At 38.1% G+C, this 28,000-nt stretch overlaps 2 protein-coding genes across 4 annotated transcripts in view; one reads left to right on the top strand and one right to left on the bottom strand.

Moving 5' to 3' along the window:
* LOC121864948 (probable dolichyl pyrophosphate Glc1Man9GlcNAc2 alpha-1,3-glucosyltransferase) overlaps positions 1 to 159 on the bottom strand; it is a 30,591-nt gene extending 30,432 nt beyond the window's left edge. Inside the window, exon 1 of the mRNA XM_042364165.1 lies at positions 21 to 159. The gene's annotated coding sequence lies outside the window, so the exon portion shown is untranslated. The remainder of the gene's footprint in view (positions 1 to 20) is intronic.
* LOC121864947 (amino acid transporter ANT1-like) lies at positions 71 to 28,000 on the top strand. Of its 3 annotated transcripts, XM_042364160.1 has the most exons (10): positions 71 to 203; positions 8,060 to 8,203; positions 11,261 to 11,420; positions 14,564 to 14,711; positions 15,619 to 15,766; positions 16,481 to 16,625; positions 17,705 to 17,880; positions 18,421 to 18,572; positions 19,372 to 19,513; positions 24,814 to 28,000. In XM_042364160.1, exons 1-10 carry the CDS (start codon positions 90 to 92, stop codon positions 24,814 to 24,816), a joined length of 1,332 nt encoding a protein of 443 aa, XP_042220094.1. In that variant the 5' UTR covers positions 71 to 89; the 3' UTR covers positions 24,817 to 28,000. The 3 variants fall into 3 exon arrangements, with proteins under 3 accessions (XP_042220094.1, XP_042220092.1, XP_042220093.1); XM_042364158.1 differs by lacking the exon at positions 24,814 to 28,000 and having other exon boundaries at positions 19,372 to 20,991; XM_042364159.1 differs by lacking the exons at positions 8,060 to 8,203; positions 24,814 to 28,000 and having other exon boundaries at positions 90 to 203; positions 19,372 to 20,992.

Below are 28,000 nucleotides of genomic sequence, written 5' to 3'. Positions count from 1 at the left end.
GGCTGTGTGTGTTGTGTCACCTGTTAGTTTGAGGAGTAACACGGTGTGATGTGAGCCACAGCCACTCACTACTCTACATCACCAACATTATGGGGGTCGGCAGGCCAACTATGGGTATCACCAGCCCCGTTAAGGTGACAGCCAACATCTTTGTGTCCTTCATTGGTGCTGGGATGTTGGGGCTGCCATATGCCTATAGAGAGGTGAGTGTAGGTTGTCAGACCAGATGACTCATCTTGGCTAATATTGACAACGAACCCACATACGCATTATATGTTTTAAGGTTTATATTCTTACTATATTTTCATCAGTGAGGTCTTAAATAATAATTATTTTTGGGGAAATTGCTTCCTTTGGTAGAAAATAAGGCAACTATGTGTGCACTACTTTGTCTTTCTCAGCAGTGATATGCTGTGGTACACAGCCAATCGTATCCGATCGATGCTAGTCGCCAGTATATGTTTATGCTCTCACGTCCACGAAAAAAATAAAAATTAAATCATTTAGTAGTAGTATTTTTTCTGTTTAATATGCCGGGGGGTCCGGAGGATTGAGCTTCATGGCTAGCAAGTTAGGTAACGTTAGGTGGGTTACTTTGGTGAGGTCTTCTAACAATACTTCTGCCACTTATTTTTTCTTATCAACCAAGGTTAGGTTACCGGTAAGTTTAATTTAGAAATATCCACTTTTTAACATATTTTTTAAAACTATGACAGTGTCCACTATAAAACAATGAAATTGCAGCATTTTTTTAATTCGTTTTCTTTGAACAATCAACGGCGGGTCAGTCATCAATAATTACAGTATAAACAATAAACGAAGTGAGGACGCTAATTCTTTACAGTATTAATGTTTTATATGCACAGCTGACCTACTTGTTTTACAATGTAAAGTTGAGATATTTTGCAGTAAAATTTTATGGCTAATATGCCTGTCATGATCGTCAGTGGTTCAGTAATTATGGGGGTGCTTTTAGACAGTGTTGTATGCTGATTTCTTTCAGTTCTATTCATTTTCTTGTGTAAATGCTTAGTTTTATAGATATAGACAAGTTAAGATATAGGTTAGCACATGATTTCAGTCATTTTTTATATGTTTCCCAACATAATACAGTATCCTCTAATAAAATCAGTGAAAACTGGGTATTTTTAAACCCATTTTCAATGAAAAGCAGCAGACGGTCATGACCAATTTTAGTTTGTCTTCCTTGTATTTAGATATCCAATCTAACCTAATGTAACCTAACCAACCTAACCTAGCCACAAAACCCAGGAACTATATTTAACATAATCGGAGAGACTTGACCCCCCATTCTGGTGGGGGTTAAATTCCTAAGATGGTCGAAACTAAAATATACCTATTTGGTCAGTTTATGATAGCAGCCAGGTTTTGATTTTTCCGTAATTTTGTTTCTTATGGTTCTTGTTGTGATTAGAATGAATCTGACCTTCGTTTCTGGTGCTGACTGCCCTAACCTAACCTAACCTAGCCTAACCGAAACCTGGCTACTATCCTAAATTGACCACCTATTTTGGTCTTGGTTTTATTTATTACATAAATATGACATAAAATAAAAAGGATGGGCTGTGTTGTACAATCTGATCAGTTTAGAGCACATTTATGCAAGGAGAGATCAGACAAGTGACAGTATTAGATCTATTCATCAAGGCATCCTCTTGCTATAAACTGAAGTTATTAAAAGCAAGTTAAAGCATTGTGGATATTAGTGATGACCTCGACATGGATGCAAAGTCCATTTTTTTTATTAATATAAATTCACCTGAATACGTAGAAGAAAATGGGCACTGTCCCAAGGTACAAGGTCGTCATCGGTATCAAGAAACTTACATTCATTTCAAGGGGTGTATGTTGGGCAAATGCGCATTATGTCAGTGTTAGGCTCGCTGACACCAGCGACGACCTGGGGAGATGGTTGGGCCTTCCACCTCCCCAAACATGTTGATGTACAGCTCCTCCCTGACTTACGACCTACGCCACTTACGACCACCCGCACTTACGACCTGCCTCAGTCATACAAAAATTTGGTCAAATTACGTATTTTCGAGTCCCAACGTCAGTACACAGACAAAATTTTTATTTGTAATTCACTTTAAAATTGCTGGCAAGCTTAAAAGTGAGAGTTTTGTGGTGCTGAGAAGAAAAAGAGACACCCGCTTTAGATTTTCTATGTACTGTATTATTTAAGCATTTTCGACTTACGACCATTTCGACTTACGACCTGGATTTGGGTCCCTAACCCTGTCGTAAGTCGGGGAGGAGCTGTATTCTCATAATAAGGTAGACACCTTTCTAAATATCATGTTTACTCAACCCATGACAATGACTCATTTGGCTGAATTATTGTAATTTTTGTGTAAATAAAAAAAAAAGGGCAAATTTTCTCAAACCATGATTTTTGCTAGGTTGTTCACTTATATCCACAATGCCTCATATGAACTGATAGACCTTGTATGGCACAGACAAAATACTCTTAGGTAGGGATTTTCTCAGTGTTAATATAAGTAAGTTTTAGGAGACAGAGAATGTGTTTATTAGAATTTCAGTAGAAAAATTGTGGGTTCTCCCAGATGCCCAAATAGGCCAATGAAGGGTAGGTGGTGGTGGCACTATTGAGTGTAACTCGTCAAAACACGAACTGTGAAATTATTTGTAGAAATTATCCTGTAAATGTGCGATGTTGAAAATTTCCTAGTACTCTATATAGTACTGCTATAATGTTCCTGTTACTGATTGTTTTGATGTTTTTTTCTTTATGGATTTGAGATGAAGTGCCTCAACACCACACCTAACCCACAAGGTTAGATCAGGTTGGGTTAGGTTTGGTTGATTCATGTTGTAGGCCATTTTAAATGATTTACACTTCATCCACTTTTCAATTGAGGTTTTCAGAGGCTTATACAATATTAATTTTTTATATGGTACATTTTATCTGCTCATTATTTCATGTATGTAATAGCTGTGGTTATTTAAAATCACCTTGGGTCATGTTCTGCCACCAGGTACTGTACAGTCTTTTCTCTGCATAAAACAAAGGTATCAGAGAAGATCTGCCAAAATATGTCAAGAAATAAGGGAATGGAGTTTTAGTGATGATTTACCTCTAATTTGGGGACAGAACCTTAACTAATCCAGAGCTGTTTGTTAGTTTTTCTGCATTGAATGTAAATCTAGTGACAAGGAAAGAAAGGCAAGTGGAATCTTACAATTTAATTTTTTAAATATCCAATCAAAGCACCAGTCTTGTTTTCAGAGCTGGTCCAAGGAATCCATGACCAAAGACTGATAGCTTGGTTAGGTTACAATTAGTTTTTATACACACACATACACACACACTCACACACATACACAACAGCCGCCGACATGGTTAAGCTTGGTACACAGAACCTGGCTGGAAATAGCACACTATTGGTAGATTCCTCTTATTTCTAAAGAAGCTTCATTTTGCAAGTGTCAGTAAGGTCATTTACATCCTTACCACATCTGTTAGAGATTCTGTATGTAATAAAAATGTTAAAGTGTATGAGGACACCTGTAGCACACTTGTGGCACCAGCACACCTGTAAATAGAGAGAGAGAGAGACGACCTATGGTGTAATGGTCAGCATGCTCGCCTAGACAACCTATGGCATAATGGTCAGCATGCTCGCCTCGCAAGCGAGTGGATCCAAGTTCTATCCCCGGGCAGGGTGAAACTATGGTTAAGTTACTTTAAGCCATTTGCCTCTGTCTGCCCAGCAGTAATTTGGAACCTAGACGTGAATCAATTTGTGGATCGTGTTCCGGGGTAATGGTTAGCCAATGCAGTTGGCAAGTGTCCGGTCTTCTCTGACTATTCCTTGACACTGGGTCATTCAACTCATAAACTTAGGGTGTGGTTGTTGTGTTGGCAACAGCGTCTACACCAGTGGTTCTCAACCTTGTTTGCCCCATGCACCCTTTTCACCATATGTCAGAATGTCATTCCCCCCTCCTTTCCAAGATTGTCTGCCTCAAAAAGTGCATTCCAAATAATATGCATATAATACTGAAAATCCTTTATTTTTTCTATATTAGTATCAGTTTTTCCCCCCTTGAAAACCTGAGGGGGGAAATTCCCCCCTGGTTGAGAACCCCTGGTCTACACCTTAAACAGATTCACCCCTAGGTGGCCCTTGGGCTGGCCATCCTCGTTACACGAGTGGCAACCATTATTATGAACCATTTTTTATATAGTGTATACTGTATATACTGAACATTATAAGGCAGAAAACTGAGTACTGTACTATTAAGGTACTGTATGTTATTTTATTTACTTTTTGCAGTTTTCTTAGATCTGTGTTCATTCTTCTCAGTTTTGTACACACACACACACACACAGATTTAAAAGAGAATTGTCATTGGTTAGTATATTGATTGGCTACTCAAGTTCTGTAATTAAAAATTCATATGCTGTACTGTACTGTATATAGTAATTATAAAGAAAAAATAGATTGCTTCTTGAAACAATAGTGTTGTATGGAGAACACTAAGTTTATGATGTTGACAGTACAGTACTACATACTGTACTACTTTTGTACCATGCTCAATAAACAGGAAACAATCTTAGATAATCAACGTTTATATAAACTTGAAAGTGTTGCTAAGGATAATGACAGTACAGTACCTATCATTATGAAGCATTTTTGTCCATTCTAAGAAACTGTACTTCTAATTTTTTTATGTTCACTAGTAAATGCTTTTTTTATGTGTGTAAATTTAATGTTTAGAAGAGAATTTTGGTTATTAAAATGGTTGCTAGTGAAGAAGGAATTCTATTTCATGTGTAATAACTGTTGTGACCTGATAAGATAACAAGTCCTGCTTAAGTCACCATTACCTGAATCATGATCACCCCTTTACTACATATAGCTATGCACACTACTGTACCTTCACTACATATAACTATGTACTCTACTGTATCTTTACTACATATAGCTATGTACTGTACTGTACCTTCACTACATATAGCTATGTACTGTACTGGACCTTCACTACATATAGCTATGTACTGTACCTTCACTACATATATGTACTGTACTGGACCTTCACTACATATAGCTATGTACTGTACTGGACCTTCACTACATTTATGTACTGTACTGGACCTTCACTACATATAGCTATGTACTGTACTGGACCTTCACTACATATATGTACTGTACTGGACCTTCACTACATATAGCTATGTACTGTACTGGACCTTCACTACATTTATGTACTGTACTGGACCTTCACTACATATAGCTATGTACTGTACTGTACTGTACCTTCACTACATATAGCTATGTACTGTACTGTACCTTCACTACATATAGCTATGTACTGTACTGTACCTTCACTACCTATAGCTATGTACTGTACTGACCTTCACTACATATATGTACTGTACTGGACCTTCACTACATATAGCTATGTACTGTACTGACCTTCACTACATATATGTACTGTACTGGACCTTCACCACATATAGCTATGTACTGCACTGTACCTTCACTACATATAGTATGTACTGTACTGTACCTTCACTACATATAGCTATGTACTGTACTGTACCTTCACTACTATAGCTATGTACTGTACTGTACCTTCACCTTCACCACATATATGTACTGTACTGGACCTTCACTACATATAGCTATGTACTGTACTGTACCTTCACTACATATATGTACTGTACTGGACCTTCACCACATATAGCTATGTACTGCACTGTACCTTCACTACATATAGCTATATACTGTACTGGACCTTCACCACATATAGCATGTACTGTACTGTACCTTCACTACATATAGCTATGTACTGTACTGTACCTTCACCACATATAGCTATGTACTGCACTGTACCTTCACTACATATAGCTATATACTGTACTGGACCTTCACCACATATAGCATGTACTGTACTGGACCTTCACCACATATAGCTATGTACTGTACTGTACCTTCACTACATATAGCTATGTACTGTACTGGACCTTCACCACATATAGCTGTGTACTGTACTGTACTGGACCTTCACCACATATAGCTATGTACTGTACTGTACCTTCACTACAAGTACTGTACTGGACAGTATGGTATTTAAGTTGAAATTTTCCATTATTACTGAATGTTTGATATTACAAGTCCATTTTTTACCCTTATGAATGAACTTTTTGCCCTCATATCTGTTCCCTCTTAATTAAAAGATTGGTTAACTTATGGCTGCTCATATTAATTAAAGGTCTTTAACGAGGAGAGAGCTCATACTGAAAATTTATGGCTTAGGTAGCTAATAACTTTAAGAAAAGAGAGGGACAGTTACCTGAGCTGTAGGGAATTTAATTAAGTGTAAAAGAAAAAGAAAATGACATCGAGTTGGCCATCAGCATTGTTCAGTCACACTTGGTAAATATTCCCTTTTCACAATATACAGTACAGTAATATTTTCAGTTTGGTAAATAAAGGCAGGCATCATGCTATCATACACAGCCAAACACATGATCTGAGCTGAGGTGTGGCATGGCTCAATTTGGTCTGTTAGTGTACGGTGAAACCTCCATATACCTATAAACCAATGTACTTCTGTCTCCATATAATCCGGTAGATGGGGACGTCACATCTAGTGGGCCCTCAATATAACGGACTTTCCTCTCTGCATAATTCGTTAGATGGAGGTTTTACATTTAACAAACCCTTGATATGTAGCACCTCTGGAAGAAGACTTGTACAGTATTGGCTGTCTTGATGTTAACTTAGAAAAGTGTCTTATATTGTTCAACTTATGTGATAATTTTTCCCATCTCCTGTAAATGGCTTCATATATACAGGAATGTATACTATAGTGTAGTGTCTAATATTTGGTTAGTACAGTACCATCACATCATTCTGTGTATACTCCATGCACTCCTTATCTCTACATTGCTCCTTGACTTATCTATTGCATCACACCATATTCTTTATCAGTAAACCTGCTGTTCTCCAATGTCTCCTCCAAGTTTACACATGTTCTGTTCATTTTGTGTCACTGAGGTACATATTGTGTTACCCATGTCTGTACTGTATACATCCCATTACAGTATTGGTTTTATTTAAATAACTAAGGAATGTTTATGCAAATCTTGACTAATATTGCTTTATTTAATATTCATTAATGATAGGCCAGTTATAGTATATTAATATAATATGTTTATTGGTGAGAGAGAGAGAGGGTGAGGGACATGTAGGGTAGAGATATAGAGGGAGGATGAGAGACAGGATAGGTAAGAGATATAGAAGGAGGGTGAGAGATGGGAAAGATGTAGAGGGAGAGTGAGAGGCAGGTAGGTGAGAGATGTAGAGGAAGGGGGAGAGGCAGGTGGGTGAGAGATGTAGAGGGAAGGGGGAGAGGCAGGTGGGTGAGAGAAGTAGAGGGAGGGGGGGGCAGGTGGGTGAGAGATGTAGAGGGAGGGGGAGAGGCAGGTGGGTGAGAGAAGTAGGGAGGGAGACAGGTGGGTGAGAGATGTAGAGGGAAGGGGGAGAGGCAGGTGAGAGAAGTAGAGGAGGGGGCAGGTGGGTGAGATGAGTAGAAGGGGAAAGGCAGGTGGGGAGAGTAGAGGGAGGGGGAGAGACAGGTGGGTGAGAGATGTAGAGGGAAGGGGGAGAGGCAGGTGGGTGAGAGAAGTAGAGGGAGGGGGGGGCAGGTGGGTGAGAGATGTAGAGGGAGGGGGAGAGGCAGGTGGGTGAGAGAGGGAGGCAGGTGAGTGAGTGATACAGTAGTTACATGTTTGCTTTTCAACTGTGGTAATGTAACTCATTTATCTTCAATCTTCTCTCCCTGTGACTGCACCTCTCTCTCTCTCTCTCTCTCAAAAAAAATATTGAAAGTGGCCCTTCATTTTATAAGCACTAAGCTTCAGGTGAAATTTAGTTAATACAGTATTTGCCTCAGTGTTGGTAGTATCTCCCAAGTTATTAAATGAAAAGTGATGGTGAGTGATAATCTTGTCCATTTTCTTGTTGGATGTAGTAATGGTAGGTACTGTACTGTTGTGTTTCAGGCTGGCATTATGGAAGGAGCATTGATCATGGCATTGGTTGGCTATCTCAGTGTGTCAGCCATGCTCATGCTTATCGACTGTAAGTATGCTATCCTCACCTCAGGTGGTAGGGCAGGTGGCCGATCTATTGTCATGGACACAAAGGTAATCTTTCCACCTCACCTTTTAGTTATTGTTTAAGTTATAATTATTAAAATATGTACAGTACGCCCGGATAATTCATGGATTTTTATTTCGCGGTCCTCTATTATTCGCAGATGACACCCTGGATGTACCCAAGAATGTCTGCGGTTAGTTTTAAAGTTGCCAGCATTATCGTGGCCGGGACAGGGAAACATTCGTTCTAGAGACAGTAATTTCCTTTACATGTACAGTGGTCCCTCGGTTAATGAACACAATTAGTTCCAGAAGGTCGTTCGTTAACCGAAAATTTCGTTAACCAAAACCATTGTTTCAATGGGATTTTGGGTAATTGGTTCCAGCTCACCGAAAATTACATACAAACTAAAAATAAATGCAGTAAAGTACACTTACTTTGAGGTGTGCATGTAGAAGGCTCCTGGTTGATGATGATGATGGGAATTAGAATGGGGGTGGAGGAGAAGGGAGAAGAGAAGGCATTGGAGTGGAAGAGAAGGCACCCCATGCCGCCATTTCACCCATAAAATTTTAGTTCGCTTGGTGTAATTCAAGATTATTTTCTTTAAATCAACACTGCACTGCGTTATATATTGTCAATATGTAAAATAAACTTCAGAATGACCAATAATTGTACTGTAAAAATGTAAAAATAGTTTATGTTCAAGAGAGTCTCCAGCAAGAAGCTTCCTCCACTGAGCAGGGACACGCACTGATGCCATTTTGGGTGTGTTGAGTGGCTGTTTGGTGCGCTAAAAACTAGTTCCCTGTACTTCAATTATGTTAAATAATTGTTAAAATGACTAAAGACTTTAATATAAGACTTGAAAATTATTGAATAGTACAACCTTCTTGATGTTTACTCAAATGGTAACAAATTAAAGCCTTAAAACCGATTACTGTATTGGCGGACTAATACTACAGCTGGTGAGCAGGCAAAAACATGTTGGGAAAAATTCGTAAGGAATTTGTTAACCGAAATTTCGTTAACCGAGGGATCACTGTATTGTATATACAGCATATATATAAATGTGTGTGTGTGTAGACATTTACACAAAACACATAAAAATAAATAATAATGGGAAAATCCTCTCACGATTAATCAGAAACAAATGTAAATTAATAATGTTGAGTCTACCCTCAAGTCCACTCCGTGGTTTGTTATTAATACAGCACGGAGTAGACAGGTTATAGGCGTAACCAAACAAAAAGAAAAGTGAAGCAAATCAAAAGGGAATAAAAATAAATAAAGTAAACCTTTAAGAACTTAATTAAATAAAATACTAAGACAATAAAGAGCCTCGTAGGCTGTCACAACAAATTAATTCACTATCGAAACCTTTAAGACACAAATGATACTAAAACATCGTAACATCAAAAGAATAAAAATAAAGCATTGGGTTACGTTAACACTGCATAAACATATAAAAACTAACACTGAAATTAACTATTGTGAAACAACACTGAATTACTTAAATGTAACTAAGCAAGCACTGATGGACACATAAGAGACATGAATAGGTACTCGCATAGATATACCATATTGGTGGCAACAGGAACAACACAGAAATAAATTTAAGTACAGTTAACCCTCACTTTACGTGGTTAATGTAACCCGGAGGGTACCGCGGAAAGTGAGGAACGCGTAAAGTGAATAACATAACATATGGGATTAATTGAAATAGAGTCCAGGCCGACCCCCAAACTCCACTTTTTGACGACACACAACTATGTTGTAGTAAAAATATTATCTTAACTTTATGATGGCATGCACACACAATTAATAATTAAGAGAAATATCAATAATATTAGGTTTTTTAACACTTACATTGGTAGAAAAGATGGCTGGGCACACGGGGATGGGCGGTTGGTTCCGAGGCAGAGGGCAGATTATTGGCCCTCACCTGTATCACTTGTATCAATTGTATCACTATCCACCACAGAGGCTTGCAGGGCCTCTTTGTCAAACCCCCCAAAGTTCATATAAGTCCATATCCTCACTATAATTATCACTATCACTGACTTGGGCCGGCTGTAGTGGGTGGCGGGTGAAGAACTGGTAATGTTTTGATGACTGGGCGACCTTGTGCGCACCATTTTCGCGCCTCTTACACAACATGGCGGATGGCGGGAGGTTTGGATCCAAAAATGGCGCGGCTTGCCAGCCGCTCTCCGCGTAATGGGGTACACGCACCGCGGAATGTGAGCATGTTAGGTTCCGGCAGGGCACCGCGTTAACGGTGAAACGCGGAATGCGGGACCGCGTAATGTGAGGGTTGACTGTATAAGTAACAGATGATGGGTGACACTCAAAAGAACGTGAACTGAATGACAAGAGGACTGGACTGAACTCCGTCTGTTCGTGGAGTACTATATATAGGGTCGGCTCCCGCCAATGCGACCCGCCGGTGAAACATGGGTCGTTTAACGATACAGATGGTCGTTAGAGAAACAAAGAATGCTTGTTACAATACTAAATGAAGAAATAAGATGGGCTTGAACAAATAATAACAGTTAAAACCTTAACAGCACAGGGTAAAGTGGCTAGATTATATAATAGTAAATATAACACATCATTACAGGAATAATATGGAACAACATGGAAGCATGTTATAAAAAATAATAGAAAAAATACGACACAGTCGTAACAGTCTACACACACACATATATACAGTACAATACAGGTAAAAGAAATAATTGTCCTAAGGGCAAACACATAAAGGGAATATGCATTTCTTTGTACATGAGTAAAAATGGACCCCAGCAGCGCTAAGCAAATGTTATTTGCGGATTTAGCGATTCGTGCCAATTTTGAGAACCTAACCCCTTCGAATTTGAAGGGCATGCTGTACTAAAATGTGGCCCTTTTTTACTTTTGTCTAACATTATATATAGTGTATATAAAAATTTTTTGCAAAATACTGAAATGGATTTTAGACAATAAGTGCCATGTTATATAGTGTGGCATTTTGTAATTTGATTGTACGATGACAACTATTGTGACTGCTGTATAATGTAGTACAGTACATGGGAAGTACTGTACATAATATTATACTCCCACAGGTACCACTCATTCCACCAGACTCATCAGACGACGAGGACGATGATGAGCGACATCCTCCCACTCCCTCAACAGATCTGACTTATGGGGATGTGGGACTGTATGCTCTGGGGCCAGGTGGCAAGAGGCTCGTAGACATTGCAATTGTTGTCTCTCAGATTGGTAAGATAAAGCACTGTCTCAAGGTAGTGGAGTCAAGGATGATGTAGACTACACACACACATTTATTGTATGATAAGAGAAGATTGACTTAGACTACAGTACTCTTTGGATAAAGACTCGCTGGTAAAAATAAGAAAGTTTACACTGGTGTGAAAGAAGGTACAGTAGACTCGCAACTTGCGCGTATTTTTCTTACGCGATTTCAACTATACGCGGAGTAAAATTAGGTTACAATTTCCAATTTCAAGGTTAAAACTTTCAAAGTGGGTCGCAAGCCCACCAAATGCACCACCCCACCACCTCTGTCTGTCTCAGTTGCCGTGCGTGTAGTTGTCCGAGTAACAGCTGCCTCTCGTGTGTGTCAATTTAGTGCGCTTAAACCTCTCTCATACTCGTTAATGATGCCCAAACACAAGCCAACCTCTGCCTCTGGTCCTCCAGTGAAGAAACAATGCTCTGTGATGACCTTGGAAGAAAAAGTGGCCGTGTTAGACTTAATAAAAGGCAGCATGTCGATCACTGCTGTGGCATGGAGGTACGGGCAGAACAAATCAAGCTTGAGATCCATTAAGATTCAGAGTGGGAAATTCGTGAATTTATGTCTACAAGTGCCTCATTTACTGCTGAGGTGACTAGCCAGGTTAGAGACATAACTCTAGTGAAGGTGCAGAAGGCATTATATCTAGGTGGAGGATATGAACCAGAAACGTGTCCCCATCAACGGCAACGTGCTCAGGGAGAAGGCACCGAGTCCTTATGACCGGTTTAAATCTGAGGTTCCTGAGGACGAAGCATCCACCAGTTCTGAGAAGAATTTTAAAGCCAGTGCAGGTTGGCTCAGCAGTTTCAGGTAGCGTTTCAACTTGAAAAATATTACTCACTGACGAATCGGCATTGGCGGACGAGGCAGCTGCACGGCTGTTCCCAGAAGAATTCAGGAAATTGATTGAGGAAAATGGATATCTTCCAGAGCAGGTCTTCAACGCTGATGAAACAGGTTTGTTTTGGAAGAAAATGACAACCAGAACCTACATTTCCAAGTCTGAGAAGCAGGCCCCTGGGTTCAAGGCTGCGAAAGACCATGTCACCATCCTGCTATGTGGCAATGCAGCAGAGCATATGATAAAGCCAGGCTTGGTTTATAGGTCTGCCAACCCTCGTGCTCTGAAGGGAAAAAATGAGAATCTTCTCTTCGTCTTCTGGCAGTCAAACAAGAAAGCTTGGGTGACAGCAATGCTTTTCCTTGAGTGGTTCCACAAATGTTTTATCCCCAAGGTAAAGAGCTACCTAGAGAAGCTGGGCCTGCTTTTCAAGGTGTTGCTGGTTGTTGACAACGCACCAGGCCACACGAATGCCATAAAATTCGCACACAGTGATGTCGAGGTAGTGTTCCTTCCACCCAACACCACCTCCAGCCTCTCGACCAGGGCGTGATTCGGTGCTTTAAGGCAGAGTACACACGCCTCACCTTTGTCTGCATTCGCAACGCCATGGAGGACGGCACTAACAAGAGTGTTATGTCAAGCTGGAAGGATTTCAACATTGCCAATTGCATCAGTTTTGTGAAGGAGGCCATGGATACACTGAAACCAGAGACAGTTAATTCGTGTTGGCAGGCACTGTGGAGTGATTGTGTGTGTGACTACAAAGGATTCCCTATGATCGACTCTGAAGTAAGGCACATCGTGAAGGTGACCAGGGCTGTAGGTGGTGTTGGGTTTGAAGACATGGTCGACCAGGAAATCGAGGAATTAATTGAAGGGCACATGGAAACTCTGACTGATGGTAAGTTGGAGGAAATAGTGAGAGCAGACGAAGAAGGCAGCGATGGCTGTAGGGACGATGATGAAGAACAAAAAGAGCCAGCATATTGGGATATACACAAGTTTAGTGAAGTGTTTCAGGTGGCCAAACACTTGAAAAACTTAGTGTATGAGTATTTTTTTTTTTATTTTTTTTTTTTTACGGAAATTAGCCCACCGAGCACAGGTCAAACGACCCACAACAGAGCCTGGGGGGCAAAAAAAAGAACGGAAAGAAATTGAAAATAGAGAAGAAAAAGGTTATACAGTACTGTGTTAATCTACACCACGAAGATGCCGGAAAACCAGCTTTTTAAAGTGAGACATTGTAAGAGTATGGAAACACAGAAGAAGGCAGAGCATTCCACAGTTTGGCTGTGTGAGGAAAGAAGGAGGTACTATAACAGGTTATTCTCGTGTGACCGACATCCACAGAGAAACAGTGGACAACGCGGGCAAGACGTGTGTTACGAGCCCACGGCCTTGCTGGTGGTACACAGGATGCCAAATCCACCGAACATGGCCCGTTAAAGTACCTGTAAAAGAGAGAAAGTGAAGCAACATTGCGGCGAAAAGAAAGGGAAGAGAGATTGTCGACTAAAGGAGGAGAGTTAATTAAGACGAAATGCCTTTGATTCCACCCTATTTAGTAGTTGAACAGAAGAAGAGCCACCCCAGATATGAGAGCAGTACTCCAAGTTAGGACGAATGAATCCCTCAATATAGGATCATGTTCCAGCAGCTTAAGAAACAACAACGACAGCTTCCCATCACCATGTTCTTTAAGAAAACCTCAGCATCAACATCGTCAGCAGATCAGCCAATGCCCTCAACTTCTCGCAGTGACCTTGAGCTGCCTACATCCTCCCCTGCATTGTTATCTGAGCTTGACGATCCCCCCATGGTGACGTGGGAAGGGGATGAATAATCTCAAAATAACAACACGTGTCTGTCTACATGTCTGTTACATACAGGTAGTGTCTGTGTTCTTAATGCTGCTATGCACTTGTTACTGATGTTGATATTACATTACAGTAGTGATTTTTTAGTTCTGGTGTATATGTATATATATTTAGTGATTTAAGGGCAATTTAGGAGATTTTTAGGAGTGTTTCTGACTGTACGCATTTTTGGGCTTTATGCTGGGTCCCAGGAACATACGGTAACCCCCGCGTAAGTTGCGAGTCTACTGTACAAGTAACTTATTATTGCAGTGCTGTATACTGAAGTAATAGTGTAATTAAAAATACCATACAGTTTTATCTTCATCATTGATGATAATTTCATTAGTCTGAAAATACAATATACAGTACAGCTGTATAAACTTACCATCTTTAACAGGGTTCTGCTGTGGGTACCTGATATATTTATGTAAGAACCTCAACATATACATACCAAGATTCAGTCAACGATTATGGCTGATGCTACTGTTACCTCCTCTTTACTGCCTCACGTTACTGAGGCACCTCAACAAACTGGCCATATTCAGGTAAATTTTTCTGCCTAGGAATAATGTGATGTTTTGATGGGGTCCTGACTCATTAAATCATACCTGTATTTGAATGTCTTGACCTAGGAGTCACACAGCCAGGCAGGGTTGTTGGCCCTTAAACTATTGTATGGCATGGTGGGGACACTCATTTTAACTAACTTTTTACTATCAAGCATAACTACATTTTATTATGATAGTATACAGTAAAGCATTTACAAACTCTGATCATTATACTGTACTGTATACTTTTCCAACAGACACATCATCTTCACAAAGGTATTAATGTTTGTTATTATTATTGTACTTTTCAATTAAGAGTACAGTACTGGAGTGTAAACTTTGAGGAATATGTTCAATTTGGAAATATCTTTACACTGTACAGTATTATAAATAATTCATTAGAAACTATATTCAACATCATTCCTGTATTGTCAACACCATTTGCTGTATTGTGATGTGTGCTAACAACACCTTCACTGGGTCCATCTTTATCACCACACGCGCACACACTGTCACTCACAGCTCTATACAGTGGGGTATGCTATAACGAATCTAATTGGTTCTAGAACCTTGTTCGTTATAGCATTCATTCGTTATAGGATTAATCCGTTCCAGGCCCCCAAATACAACCACTCAACACTGAAAAATATAATATAAAATTGTAAAAATTGTAAAAAAGTGCCTAAATATGCTTCTAAACCCCTGAAATAAAGAATATCATTAATACTTGTAATAAAAAAACAATAAATTAGTAAAAAAAAAAAAAAAAATTTTATTAAATAATATTCGTAGTAGGATCCGTTCGTTATAGCATACCCCACTGTATATAGTACACATCATGTCTTGAAGGTTATTATTCATTGTTGTGTGATAATTATTGATATGGTTTTCATTCCCTTTTCAGCCTATTTGCACAGGTTTCCAATGTGCTCGCTCTAACAGTGGTCTTCTGGTTTGACTTCTCTCACTCAGAGGAGGTGCCTTTTACTCCAAAGGAGTTTTCCATAAAGGGGTTTCCTTTCTTCTTTGCTGTAGCTATCTATTGCTATGAGGTAAGAACTATACATGTACTGTGTGTTTCATTCAAGAGTTTTAGATAACATTATACAATTCTTCAGTAATAAGCTAAAACAAGACTACTGTTCTGTTCTATTATCCTCAATACTAACTTTTCTGTACAGTACAATCACACATTATCAGTTGCTCAAAAGATCAACAACAAGTTGCTAATGTTGACAATGCAATAAATTAGTTGTTAAGAATTCGTATAACAGCAAAATGTGTAAGAAAAAGATGGATGATAGTAAAACAATTAGCTACCTGTACTTCCAGCCTTTTACTGTATAATCAGTCATCAGATCATGTGACTTTATGTCAATTTGCATTGATTTAGTGTTGTGTTATTAGAGGCTCAGTTGTGTGTGCAGAAAACTCAAATGATGTTAACCACAACAACAACCCACATATTCATCAATATTGTCTAGTTTGTAAGTTATTAGCCCTTTAGTATTGTACTGTATTTCCTTGAAATCATTTGTACCGTGATTTAATATTTACCGTGATAACTTAATCATTGTTTTATCACCTGTCTCCTGTGACACTAAATACTTTACTTTATTGTTCAATCTTAAAATTATTTTGTTTCCTGTGATTGTTTTTCTTAAGTACTGTACAGTAATATTCACTGAACAACATACAGTACAGTAATATAAATGAAAACATTCTTAATGTGTAACAACTATATTAAGCTTTTTCTTCTCCTCCAGGGTGCAGGAATGATCCTCTCACTTGAAGAGTCAATGGCAGAGCACAAGCGTGATAAGTTTCGCTCCATCTTTGTTTGTACGATGTCGGGACTAACAATGCTCTATATCTGCTTTGGAGTGTCTGGCTATGCATCATTTGGCCCGCGTTAGTTTCCAGAAAGATTATTCTTTATCTCAATTCTCTGTACAGTGGGGTATGCTATAACGAACGTAATTGGTTCCAGAACCTCGTTCGTTATAGCATTCGTTCGTTATAGGATTAATCCGTTCCAGGCCCCCAAATACAACCACTTAACACTGAAAAAATTCTGTGGAAAATGTAAAAAATACGGTACTTTATCTTACCTTAGTGTTATTCAGCATGCAGGTACCCCTAAACACTGGCACATCACTATCACTTCCACTGGGAGTCTTGGCTTTAAGGTCCTCAAACAATTGTCTGGCCTTCTCACAAATTATAGCTTCACTAATGTTACCACCTGCCATTTCTTTCTCCTTTATCCACACTAAGAGTAAATTTTCCATCTCTTCAATCACATTACACTTTGCTTTGCTAAGTCTAAAGATTCCCTTAGCCACTTGGACAGTTTTTAACTCTTCTTTAGTCTTCAAAATCGTACATATAGTCGATTTAGCCATCCCATATTCATCACTAAGTTTCGCAATGCTTCTTCCATTCTCACGTTTCTTTATAATTTCTTTCTTAGTTTCAAGGGTTATTAGCTTTCTCACTCGCTTTGGACGACTCATTCTTACAATTGTATATTTGTATAACAAAATAGTTATACAAATAACGCGAATTTCCACATCAAAAGACGAAATTTCAACAATAACAGTGGTGCACTGGCTACACAATGAGACAAAGATGGCGCCTGACGCTCTTGTTGTGGGTCGTGGTACAACAATATTCATGCGCCAGGCGAAATAGTCCCATATTCATCCGCGTTCGTTGTAGGAGTTGCGTTCGTTATAGCATTCTCAATTTTATAGGTAAAACCGTTCGTTATAGGAATATTCGTAGTAGGATCTGTTCGTTATAGCATACCCCACTGTATTTCATTTGCAAGAAAGTTTCTTGTGGGTGTAGGAGCACACACTAAGCAGAGTCAAGAATTAATATTTAGTCTATGTATTGTAATAAAATGGTGGAAAATGGAAAGTCAAAGTTTAGTGAACATGGCCGAGTCTCCGTTAATCAGACCCAACTTCCTTCCTGCCTCCCAGATACCAAAGACATCATCACACTGAATCTTCCTCATGGAACTGGAGTAGTGAACTTTGCAGCCATGGTCAAGATCTGCCTTGGGGTCTCCCTCTTCTTCACATATCCAATGATGATGTTCCCGGTTACTCACCTGATGGACAAAACTCTGGGAATTGTCAACATTTCATACAGAGGAGTGAGTAGATAATTTTTCCAGCTTGTTTCATGATTTTAAGACTTCATTAAGTCAAGTGTCAGTTCATTTTATGACTATGAGTACTGTGTAGTTATCTTTCATTTAGGAATAAATATTGTTTTGCCTAGGAAAATAATTTTAATATAAGTTCTAACAGGATTCTTGAAGGTGAGATGGGCTTAAAAATGATGACAGTATAAGAAAATTTTCTATCTTTCTAGAGCACTTCATGAATACTTCCTCACTGTGTAGATCCATATAATGTACTGTACCCTCTTCATCTATATCAGTATATCCTCCTTGTCTCTGTGTGTGTGCAGTTCTAGTCACCCTTCATTTTAGCAATAAAGGGGTTCAAAAATAATGGAAAAATTTAGTTTAAAAGTTTTATCTACTATATCTTAGTGTAAGGAAGCAACCTTCAGTACAGTATATATCTTCATTTTAAATCACTCTTGTGTTTGTTATGTATTTACAGAATACGTATGATGCAGTTATTTTATTTTAACACACGGCAGTAAGTAATAAATCTTCTTACAGAATATATTGCGGTTAATACTTGTTGTACTGACTGGATTGGTGGTGAGTGCAGTACCCAACTTTGCTATTCTGATGAGCTTGGTTGGTGCAACATGTTGCACTCTCCTGGCCTTCATTCTTCCAGCTGCCTTCCATCTCTCAATATTCAAACAGTAAGTGTTAGTTCTTGTTCCCACTATTACACACACACATACCCTCTCATCCTCATTCCTTTTCTGGGTCGTTGAGTTAACTCTCCAATGGGGTACCCGTTTCATTGGTTGCTTGAGAATGTGTAGTACAATACCACTTTTCGTTTGTATGACTCAATGATATGAGAGCATTGCTGTGCAGTCTTGTGTGGAACTTTTTAACTTATTTGTAGATTTTAATTATTTTAGTAAAAAATTCCGCTACAAGAATGAGCGTTGTAAGAATTTTGTCTACAGCATCACACTGATACCAGCCAGTAATATTATTTTAATACTGTACTGTAAACTGAGGATGTAGGCGAGTGGCTACAGCTCTCATGTTCTGTCCTGAGGGTCACTGGCTCATACCCAAGGCACCTCACAATTATTACTGCCACCTTGTATACCAAAAAGACTCAGTCCACGGTGTGTTGCATTCACAGTCCCTCAAATGAGCAGTTAAGGTTACAGGACCCACTTTCAAGTGACCTTGTTAGGGTCATCATCAACCAGTACTGTAGTTATTATGTCCTCAATAATATGCATTTTTTTTTTAATTCTTCTGATGGCAAATGTTAAAAGCATTGAACCATTAAATCAATTTGGTTAAAGTTATATATTTAGGGTGTTGGATTAATTAGTTGTTTGAAATGATGAACAACTTATTTACGTCACCATAGTTTAAACAGTCATGAGGTTCATTACTTGGTCTCGGCTTACTTTTCAAATCTTTTTAGTTTTAGTGGCATATTAATTGTTAATGCAATGTTCAAATTTACAGGCGACTCTCCAGGCGACAGAGGTATTTCGACATTTTGTTGATAACGCTGGGTGCTATTGGATCCGTCGTTGGTCTGTGCGATGCTTTCAACCGCATGAATCAAGGACACGACTCATTGATTGACGTCAATGAGTTTTCATCGGTAAAAAATGGCAGCCTTCACAATGTTCATACACCTTTCTTTGTTGCTCCTGACAGTAAGCTGGATAACATGTCTACCTCAGTGCTTTCCACTATGTCTACAGCACAGGAGAAATTTGGTAAATTTAATAAAACTAAAAACTTTAACAAAGAAAATATGCAATCAAAGACACAATCATTTGAGAGTAAGGTAGTTAGTGACAATACAGATAAAGGTGCAGAGGCCAAAGAGAGTGTTACCACAGCAACACCAGCACACATTAACACATCTGGGAATTCTAGTGTAACTAGCACTGGACCACCAGGAAAAACTTCTCAAAATGGGGTAAGTAAGGTGCCACATAATGAGTCCCAAAAAGGTACAAGTATAGATGTGAAACAATCTGGAACACCTGCTCAGAAGCCTGCAGGTGACACCCCAACACTTAGGCTGCCTGTTGCACGAACCTCACAACAGCCCATTGCAGAGGACACCAAGACCTGAGAAGTGCTCACACATAGGATGTTAATAATGTACATACTTTGCAAAATAATGTAAACATTATAGCACGAATATTTAAAATCTTTTGTAGTTTTGGAGGGTTTATACGCTTGGATAAACTTTTAAATGTAGATAAGTTAACAATAAAAAGGTTTATACTCGGTTGACAAGTTTATAGTAAATTACTGGAATTTTGTGATATCACAATACTGTACCAAGACTAAGTAGATGTTTTAATGGTCTAGTCTTCCTCTAAGCTTCGCTCATCAAAGGGTCTAAATAGTTATTATAATGAGCATAATTTTATTTTGGTACAGATGATCATTAAGGATAGCTAAGTGTAGCAGATGGAAGTTGACTTTAGGTTTCAGGTAGTACTTTTAGCCTTTATTTAGACAATGCTGATTCTTTCATCTCTAGCTTGTTGTCAGCAGCATAGAAGTAAAGTTTTGCTGCAACATGAACATTGTGCCAAACTGGCACTCCATAAATCTAACTCGAGGTTTACACTTATAAAATTATTGTTTAAAGAAACACTGGTAGTAATGATACTACAAATTTTTAAAAGTAATTTTAAATACCCCTGTATTCTAATTACTTAGCACCACATATGTTGCTATTTTTAAATAGTTCATACAAGTTTGTTTTGAAAAGAAACTTGAGTACACCAATTCCCCCATTAACATTATTTGTCAATGTCGTTGAAAAAATAATGTATGAAAATTATAAATATACAATAATTTAAAAAACTTAGTACAAAGGTTGTTCAGCGCCTGACTGTGATAACAGCCTGCTATGTAAGCGGCCAGCATGGGTGCCATATTTGTTTGATATTGTTTTGGTGGTTGGTTGATGCTCTTCCAACATTCACTTAAAAACCAATTACAGTGGTCCCTCGGTTAACGAACACAATTCGTTCCAGAAGGTCGTTCGTTAACCGAAACCATTGTTTCAATGGGATTTTGGGCAATTGGTTCCAGCTCACCAAAAATTACATACCAAGTAAAAGAAAATGCAGTAAAGTACACTTACTTTGAGGTGTGTATGTAGAAGGCTTCTGGTTGATGATGATGGGAATTAGAAGTGGGAGTGGAGGAGAAGGGAGAAGAGAAGGAAGTGGGGGTGGAAGAGAAATCACCCTGTGCTTCATGCTGTCATTTCACCCATAAAATTTTAAGTTCACTCGGTGTAATTCAAGAATATTTTCTTTAAATCAACACTGCACTGCACTATATATTGTCAATATGTTAAATAAATTTCAGAATGACCAATAATTGTACTGTAAAAACGTAAAAATACTCTGTGTTCAAGAGACCCACAAGCAAGATGTTTCCTTCCACTGAACAGAAATACAAACTGAGGCCTTGGTGAGTGAGTGAAGTGGCTGTTGGGTGCACCAAAAACTACTTCCCTGTACTGCAATTATGTTAAATAAGTGTTAAAATGACTTAAAAATTTTAATATAAAACTTGGAAAATTATTGAATAGTACAACCTTCTTGATATTTACTCCAATTTTAACGAATGTAAGCCCTAGAACCGATTTATGTATTGGCGGACTAATCTTCCAGCTGGTGAGCAAACCAAAGCATGTCGAAACGTTTTAATAAGAATTTCGTTAACCGAATTGAATATTCTTATGGAAGGTAATTCGTTAACCGAGGGGCCACTGTATAAATTCATTTAAGCCCTAGAACAGCGAGTGCTAAATGTGCATTATGCACCATTACTGGTTGTGGTCACAGAAAGAAGAGGAAAGTGTTAAATTAGATGTGGTAAAGAGATTTGAAGGACAGCGAGCTGTGGACATAGTAAGAGCTGTCGGTTTGCAGCCTACAACTGTACGAACACTATGTCCACTACTGCATCAGCCATCAAGGAAATATTATCTTATTTGTGTTTATTACTCTTATTTGTATGTGTAGTCCACATTTATTTATATTTAGAATATAGTAGTGTTGTTTTTTATCTTTATTCAGGAACTTTGTGAAAAATTTTTAATCAGAAATGTACCCAAGGAATATAACTCCTATTTATATCATTGTGTCTATGGTAAAATCTGTTTCACTTAAAGTCGTGGTTTTCAGGAACCTAGCAACGATGTTAATGGGGGAATTGGTGTATAGACTAATTAGCTACCTGCAGTAGAAATTTTTGGTGCATTGGGATTCTTCTTTATTTTTAAAAGACAAGCAGAAGGAATGAAGGAAAGGTGATGAAATGTTAAGACAAATACTAAGTTTTTTCTCATTCAGTTGTTAAAAATCAAATCACAGTTACTGTACCTTCTCACAAGAATCCCTTACTTTATATGTTAATTGTATGCAAGTCATGTAAACTGTAATGTTTGATAAATCATTTATAACCAGTCCCATGATACAGCTGTTAATGTTAAGTGTTTATGGTATCTGGTTATGTTGTGTGAATACAAGTGTCTGTCTGGATACAGTTCATTGGGAGCAAAACTATTATTTAGGTATATCAGATAGTTTATTTTTATAGTAAAATAACAGTAAAGAGGTACAGTATGGGTGTGCTGCACTGTACTGTGTGGGGTTTTGATGGGCAGGATTGTTAATGAGAAGAACAAACATTAAGAGGGTTTTGGAATATGAAATAATTGACTGTTGGGGAAGTAACGGCAATAAGATACAGTAACTGTTGGAAAGCTGGAATAAGTTTATTGTTATGGGACCAACGTTGGTCAGTAAGCTCACCCTTAAGTGCCCTCCCTCTCAATACTGTACTGTAGCTACCATCATGAAGGAACCATTACTTTCAAGGTTTTCTTTGGTACTGTATTCTGCTCTACTCAACTTTACAGTACAGTATGCAGTACTGTACTACGAAAAGTGCTAGTTTGTATGTATGAATTTAAATAAGAATAATTTCAAGAACTTTTATGACGTAGAAAAATATTGTTGTACTGTACAGTATATTTTTAATTGTGGTTCAATATTATTAATTTCAATCATTCTAAAATACTAATGCAGTGATATCTCCATTAGCCAGAACAGCTGGTGTAGAGCACTTCTGGGAATGAGAGATTTCCTGGTAAAGAGAGAACTTTCAAAGCCGGAAAAATCTCCCATCCCCGGAATTCTGGTTAACCAAGAAATTACTTTTAATATTTATAAATGCAACAGACATGCACAGAAACTTACATTTGTTTGCTCACAAAAAATATGTACATGCCCTTATGCTTCCACATTCATTCTTTTCCAGCCCTTCCCTCACTTACTTATATATAGCCAGTTAATTAGCAAAAAGGATCTTATGTAACTGTAGAGCTATAGCATGATCTCAAGAAAAAACTGTTTTCTCCTCTGTGATGTGCACTCACAGAATAACTTTCTTCCAAGATCTTTTTAAAACTTTGCATAAGTTTACTGAGCATTAGATGTAAGTTTTAATAAGTGCCAATAGTTTGCTTACGATGTAGATACAGTTATTTAATTCACATAAAGCTTAGCATTACTGTCAACTGCTTAATTTTTCATTCTGGGAGAGTAGTTCCCAGGTACAGTATATAAACTAGTGTATGTATGGAGACATTCAGGGTGTGGAGATTTGCAGCCTTTTGTTATATTTTATATAAGAAGTATTCATTTGCTTTGCTGCCATCGTTGTTATGACAGCTTTAATTAAGTTCCTCGTGGAACATTTTAGGCTATAATCTGCAATAGAAATGGTTGTAATATTGTGTAATTATTTTACTATATAAGTGTTTTATAGAACTAAACTTTCAGCTGCACGATAATTTAGCTTCCAAATAAAAACTCAAGTCTTGTTTTCAAACTGGTGGTTATTGTTGGTGTTCAGCATAAACTTGGTGACTTGTGGGGTAACACCTTTCTTTTCATGCACAGCTTTTTATGTGCTCAAAAAGTATGTGCAGGAGTACAGTACATTTTAAAAAAATTTGATCTTCCTTCTTTTGGTTGTGTTGCTGTTATAAAATTTTATTGTCACAAATTGACTTTACAGTTTATATTTTCAGTTTGAATCGGTAACAAAAGTGTTGTGGTAGTATGTGCGACCGCTGCTGTTTCTGATGATGGCAGACTTTACGCTGGATCACATTTTTGTCATGTGTCGGAAAAGAAGTGTTTGTGGCTTCAAAATGTATTACTGCACGTTAAGTCACAAGTGGCATCCTTGGTTAATATTATATTGATGGTACTTAAGAAAGTCCAGATTGTTAGTGATATTCCAAGTTAACAATGTACAGTAGTTTTATCACCCTATGTTGACCATACCTGAAACAAGATGAAGAAAAGTTAGCTGGTTAAACTTGAGCTTCACTTAGACTATCTTCTCATCGTATTTGTAAGTGACAACAAGTGACTCATCATTTTATCAAATACAGTACTGTACATGTCAGCTTAACCAATCACTGAAGACCAAACTCAGGTTTCCTAGTTGTGAATACAAAATGTAGTTAGTTTCTTCTACAAAGTTGTAGTACAGTATTTATAAAACAACGCGATTCAACACCATGACATACTGTCAGGTGCACTGTTGTTCAATGTCGACTCCAGACATGACTTCATCATCACTTCACTCTGAAGCTGTTTAACCATTGGTTAGTAGAGAAGTACAGTATAAGGAATGATGGTAGAAGCTTTTCACTAAATGATATGAAAGGTGCTGTTTGTACATTGTATCTAGTTTAAGTATTTTCCATATTATAGTCATTTTTGGGGTAATAAAATGATACTGTATATGGATAACCAGACGTCTGAATCCTGCTGTAACAGTTTTTTGGTACAAGTTCAATATATAATTTCCAACTAATCCAAGTTTATCGTTTATTTACAGTAATTTCAAGATGAGGTTTAAGGAAGCTTAGATACTTCAAACTACTGCTCTTCTTCAAGCTCTGTGAGGAAAAGAATGTCACCCATTTCATTACAGTCTTGCATATCCTGTGCCATCACTAAAACAAGACAGCTTATTCAGAACATCATCCATTAACTTTGATCAAGATAAATTCTGTGAATCTGTCCATCAAGATGTTCCTCTTAATCACAATATTTCCTCATCCTGTTGTGCAAGTAACCCTCACTGCCTGGTACTTCAACAAACACTCCACCAGCTGTATCTCATAAACATTTCCTCTCCTCCATGCTCTACTTGTCTACTTGCTGTACACCCTCATTATTAACCCCTACGCCCCAGGCTAGGGTGCCCTTGGCCGTATCATCCACGCGGGGTAAATCGAGAAAATAACTTTTCCTAAAATAATATTGAACCTTTTTAAATGATAAAACAATAAACAAATAATTAAGAAAAACTCGATATTGACCCTCTAGAAACTTCCCTGGGGCCTCAGTGGCGAGGGAGATAAGGGGACAGTGTTCTTTTGACGGCTAGCACCCGTGATCACTACGCACTTAACGGCCATTTTTTGCTTGTCTTTGTGTCTGGGATGGCCAGTAATGCTTATATTTACTGATCATAATACAGTACTTATTTCTTAAAGATAATAAATTTTGAATATTTTAGTTGTTTTTTTTATAAAAAGTGCTCGGTAACACACACGCAGTCTGTCGCCAGGTTGTATTTGTGTTTGGTAGAGCAAGTAATGCATATAAAGGATTATCGGAATAATAATTCTACAAATAAATACATTTATAACATAATCATAGAATTGTTTTCCAGTAATACTACACTACTTTTAGCAATAGTACTTTGATACAACATAATAAAATGGACAAACAATGAAAATGAAACAAACAAAAGTAGGTACTTACATTCAGGAAGCTCCACTGTGGCCGAGCGTGTGGTGTGACATGCAAATAGTCACACTGGAACATGATAACCCACGCTGGGCATTCAAACAATGCAGCGAAAAGGCACACGTTCCGGAACATCAACTGGGGCGTAGGGCGTTGATCACTATGTAGTCTTTATTTATCTTCTGTATTAAACTTTCAATGTTGCTCCTTGGCCTACAAACAATGACTGTAGGATTTACATTATTCTTTGTAACATGCACACACCACTTATCATCCAGCTATGATACAATGGTATGAGTTATTAAGGATGTCACCTTCGTTGGCGAGCTCTAAGGGGACTCGAGAGGCTGATCCGGGATTGGCAGGGCCGTCCGCCGATGTTGCATGTGTGGAGGGCTACATCTAGTGTGGGAGGGCTGGCAGCGTCTTAGTACCACTGTACACAATTGCCACCCACATCACCCCCACCACATTGTGAGGATATGCCCTGACAGTGACCTGTAGTCTAGTAAGGGTTACCCAATATTCCGTGGAATTTGAGTCAACCCAGGACACCTGCCTCTTAGGCCTGGCATCATATTACAGATTGAAACAGGATATGTGAACCAGTTGGGTTTTTCCTATAAGCTGGTGAGGATATGGTCCTACTGGTCTCATGCAGGCAGTCCCCGGGTTACGTACGAGTTCCGTTCCTACGGACGTTCTTAAGTCGAAGCACACACCGTACTTATATAACAAGGTCTAAAATCCCACTACTGTATATTATAGCCTAAACCTTTATATACATCTAAAATCAATTAATTTATGAGAAAAGAAATAGAATGACAAAATACAATAAATGAAAGTAATAAATAAGGCCTCAGGTGTAAGTAGTGGGCAGCTATCAAACAGGTACGACTGCCTGGGAAGATATTGGAAGCCTAATGTGCCTTGGTGGGCTAATCTCCAAAAAATTTTATTTATTTATTTTTAACTTTACAGGACCTTGTTCGTAAGTAGGCTGTACATAACCTGTGGACCTCCTGTATTGGCTTACACTGGATATAAATTACATGTTACCTCCGGAATGGGAATTTGAATCCACAACCAGTGGACTGCCAGCCAACCCAGTATGGTAACCAGTCCGCCACCATACAGTAGTGCACCTCTCTCTCTCTCCTTCAATAATCATACGTTTTCTTTTCAGCAACATGTATAAATATTTGGTTATATGGAATGTAATGTAATGTTTGGATTTGAAGGATTTCATTTGAGTTGTGATTGGTTGATAATTTAATTTTTGTAATTGATTTCACTGAACAGAAGTTGATGCCTGTACTGTATTTAATGTTTCTACTGAATGCTTCTTGTGTTTTAGTGTAGTGTACTTTAATCCAGTTATTAAGAAAGCTATTTTTGTTACAAGCTTCTGGCATTCCACTGCGCACTTCCTGCTCTTGTCTTTCAGTTGAAAGCTACTATAGGAAAGCAATGTAGCATTAATCAGGATGTAATTATTGCTTCCTTAGATGGACTATTTCAGAGCTCTCTATTTTTTGTAATTTGTAGTCCTTTGACACTTGACAATCTTTTCACTTTTTTGTGAAGTAACAGAGTTCTCTTACAAAGTGTACATACATAAGTCTTACTGCTTTTTAAGCAAGTATATTTAGCAATAATATATTTTGAGCTTGCAAAAAGATTGCATCAAAATAGAGTACAGTACAGTAGCCTCTAACTATGATTGTCAACTTGTTATTTAGATATTTATCCTTTTAAGAAATTAAATGTATATACATTACAATATTCTAAAGGAGTTTTATCACTGGTCACGTAAAGACTACAATATTGTAAGGCTACCCTCGACTGGCAGGATATTGACCTCGGGTAATAACCACTTTACTACTAGACCCAACATTGAACCTTCTGCTAGTCTAGGGTGTGATCCTGATCCAAGGATATTAGTCACATTAATATATGTAGATAATGCTTATCTATGACATGAGTACTGTACAGCACACAGTTAATGTGACCAGGTTCAAACTTGGAGGTTACAGACTCGCCTTAGAAAATGCTTATTATATGTCATGGGGTAACAAAATTTACAGCAAATTAAAATCATAGTAAAAAAAATTTACTGTAAGATCATCAGAATGTATGCAAGCCAGTTTAACTAAACCTTGCAGCTGGTCCACCCATTACAGTATAGGCCTGTTGATAACATATCCATTATCTTAGGGTTTTTTTTTTTTTTAATAACAATGCAGTAGTTGCTTGTTTTGCTACTG

The sequence above is a fragment of the Homarus americanus genome, unplaced genomic scaffold (assembly GCF_018991925.1).
Source record: "Homarus americanus isolate GMGI-L3 unplaced genomic scaffold, GMGI_Hamer_2.0 scaffold2539, whole genome shotgun sequence".
Lineage (NCBI taxonomy): Eukaryota > Metazoa > Arthropoda > Malacostraca > Decapoda > Nephropidae > Homarus > Homarus americanus.
This window is presented reverse-complemented; position numbering and strand designations above follow the sequence as displayed.

What these genes read in the sequence shown, in the direction of transcription:
- LOC121864947 (XM_042364158.1), top strand. Translation starts at nt 90, where the DNA reads ATGGGGGTCGGCAGGCCAACTATGGGTATCACCAGCCCCGTTAAGGTG. An exon ending in TGCCATATGCCTATAGAGAG is followed by an intron (nt 204 to 8,059) that starts GTGAGTGTAGGT and finishes GTTGTGTTTCAG; the next exon opens with GCTGGCATTATGGAAGGAGC. An exon ending in AACAAACTGGCCATATTCAG is followed by an intron (nt 14,712 to 15,618) that starts GTAAATTTTTCT and finishes TTCCCTTTTCAG; the next exon opens with CCTATTTGCACAGGTTTCCA.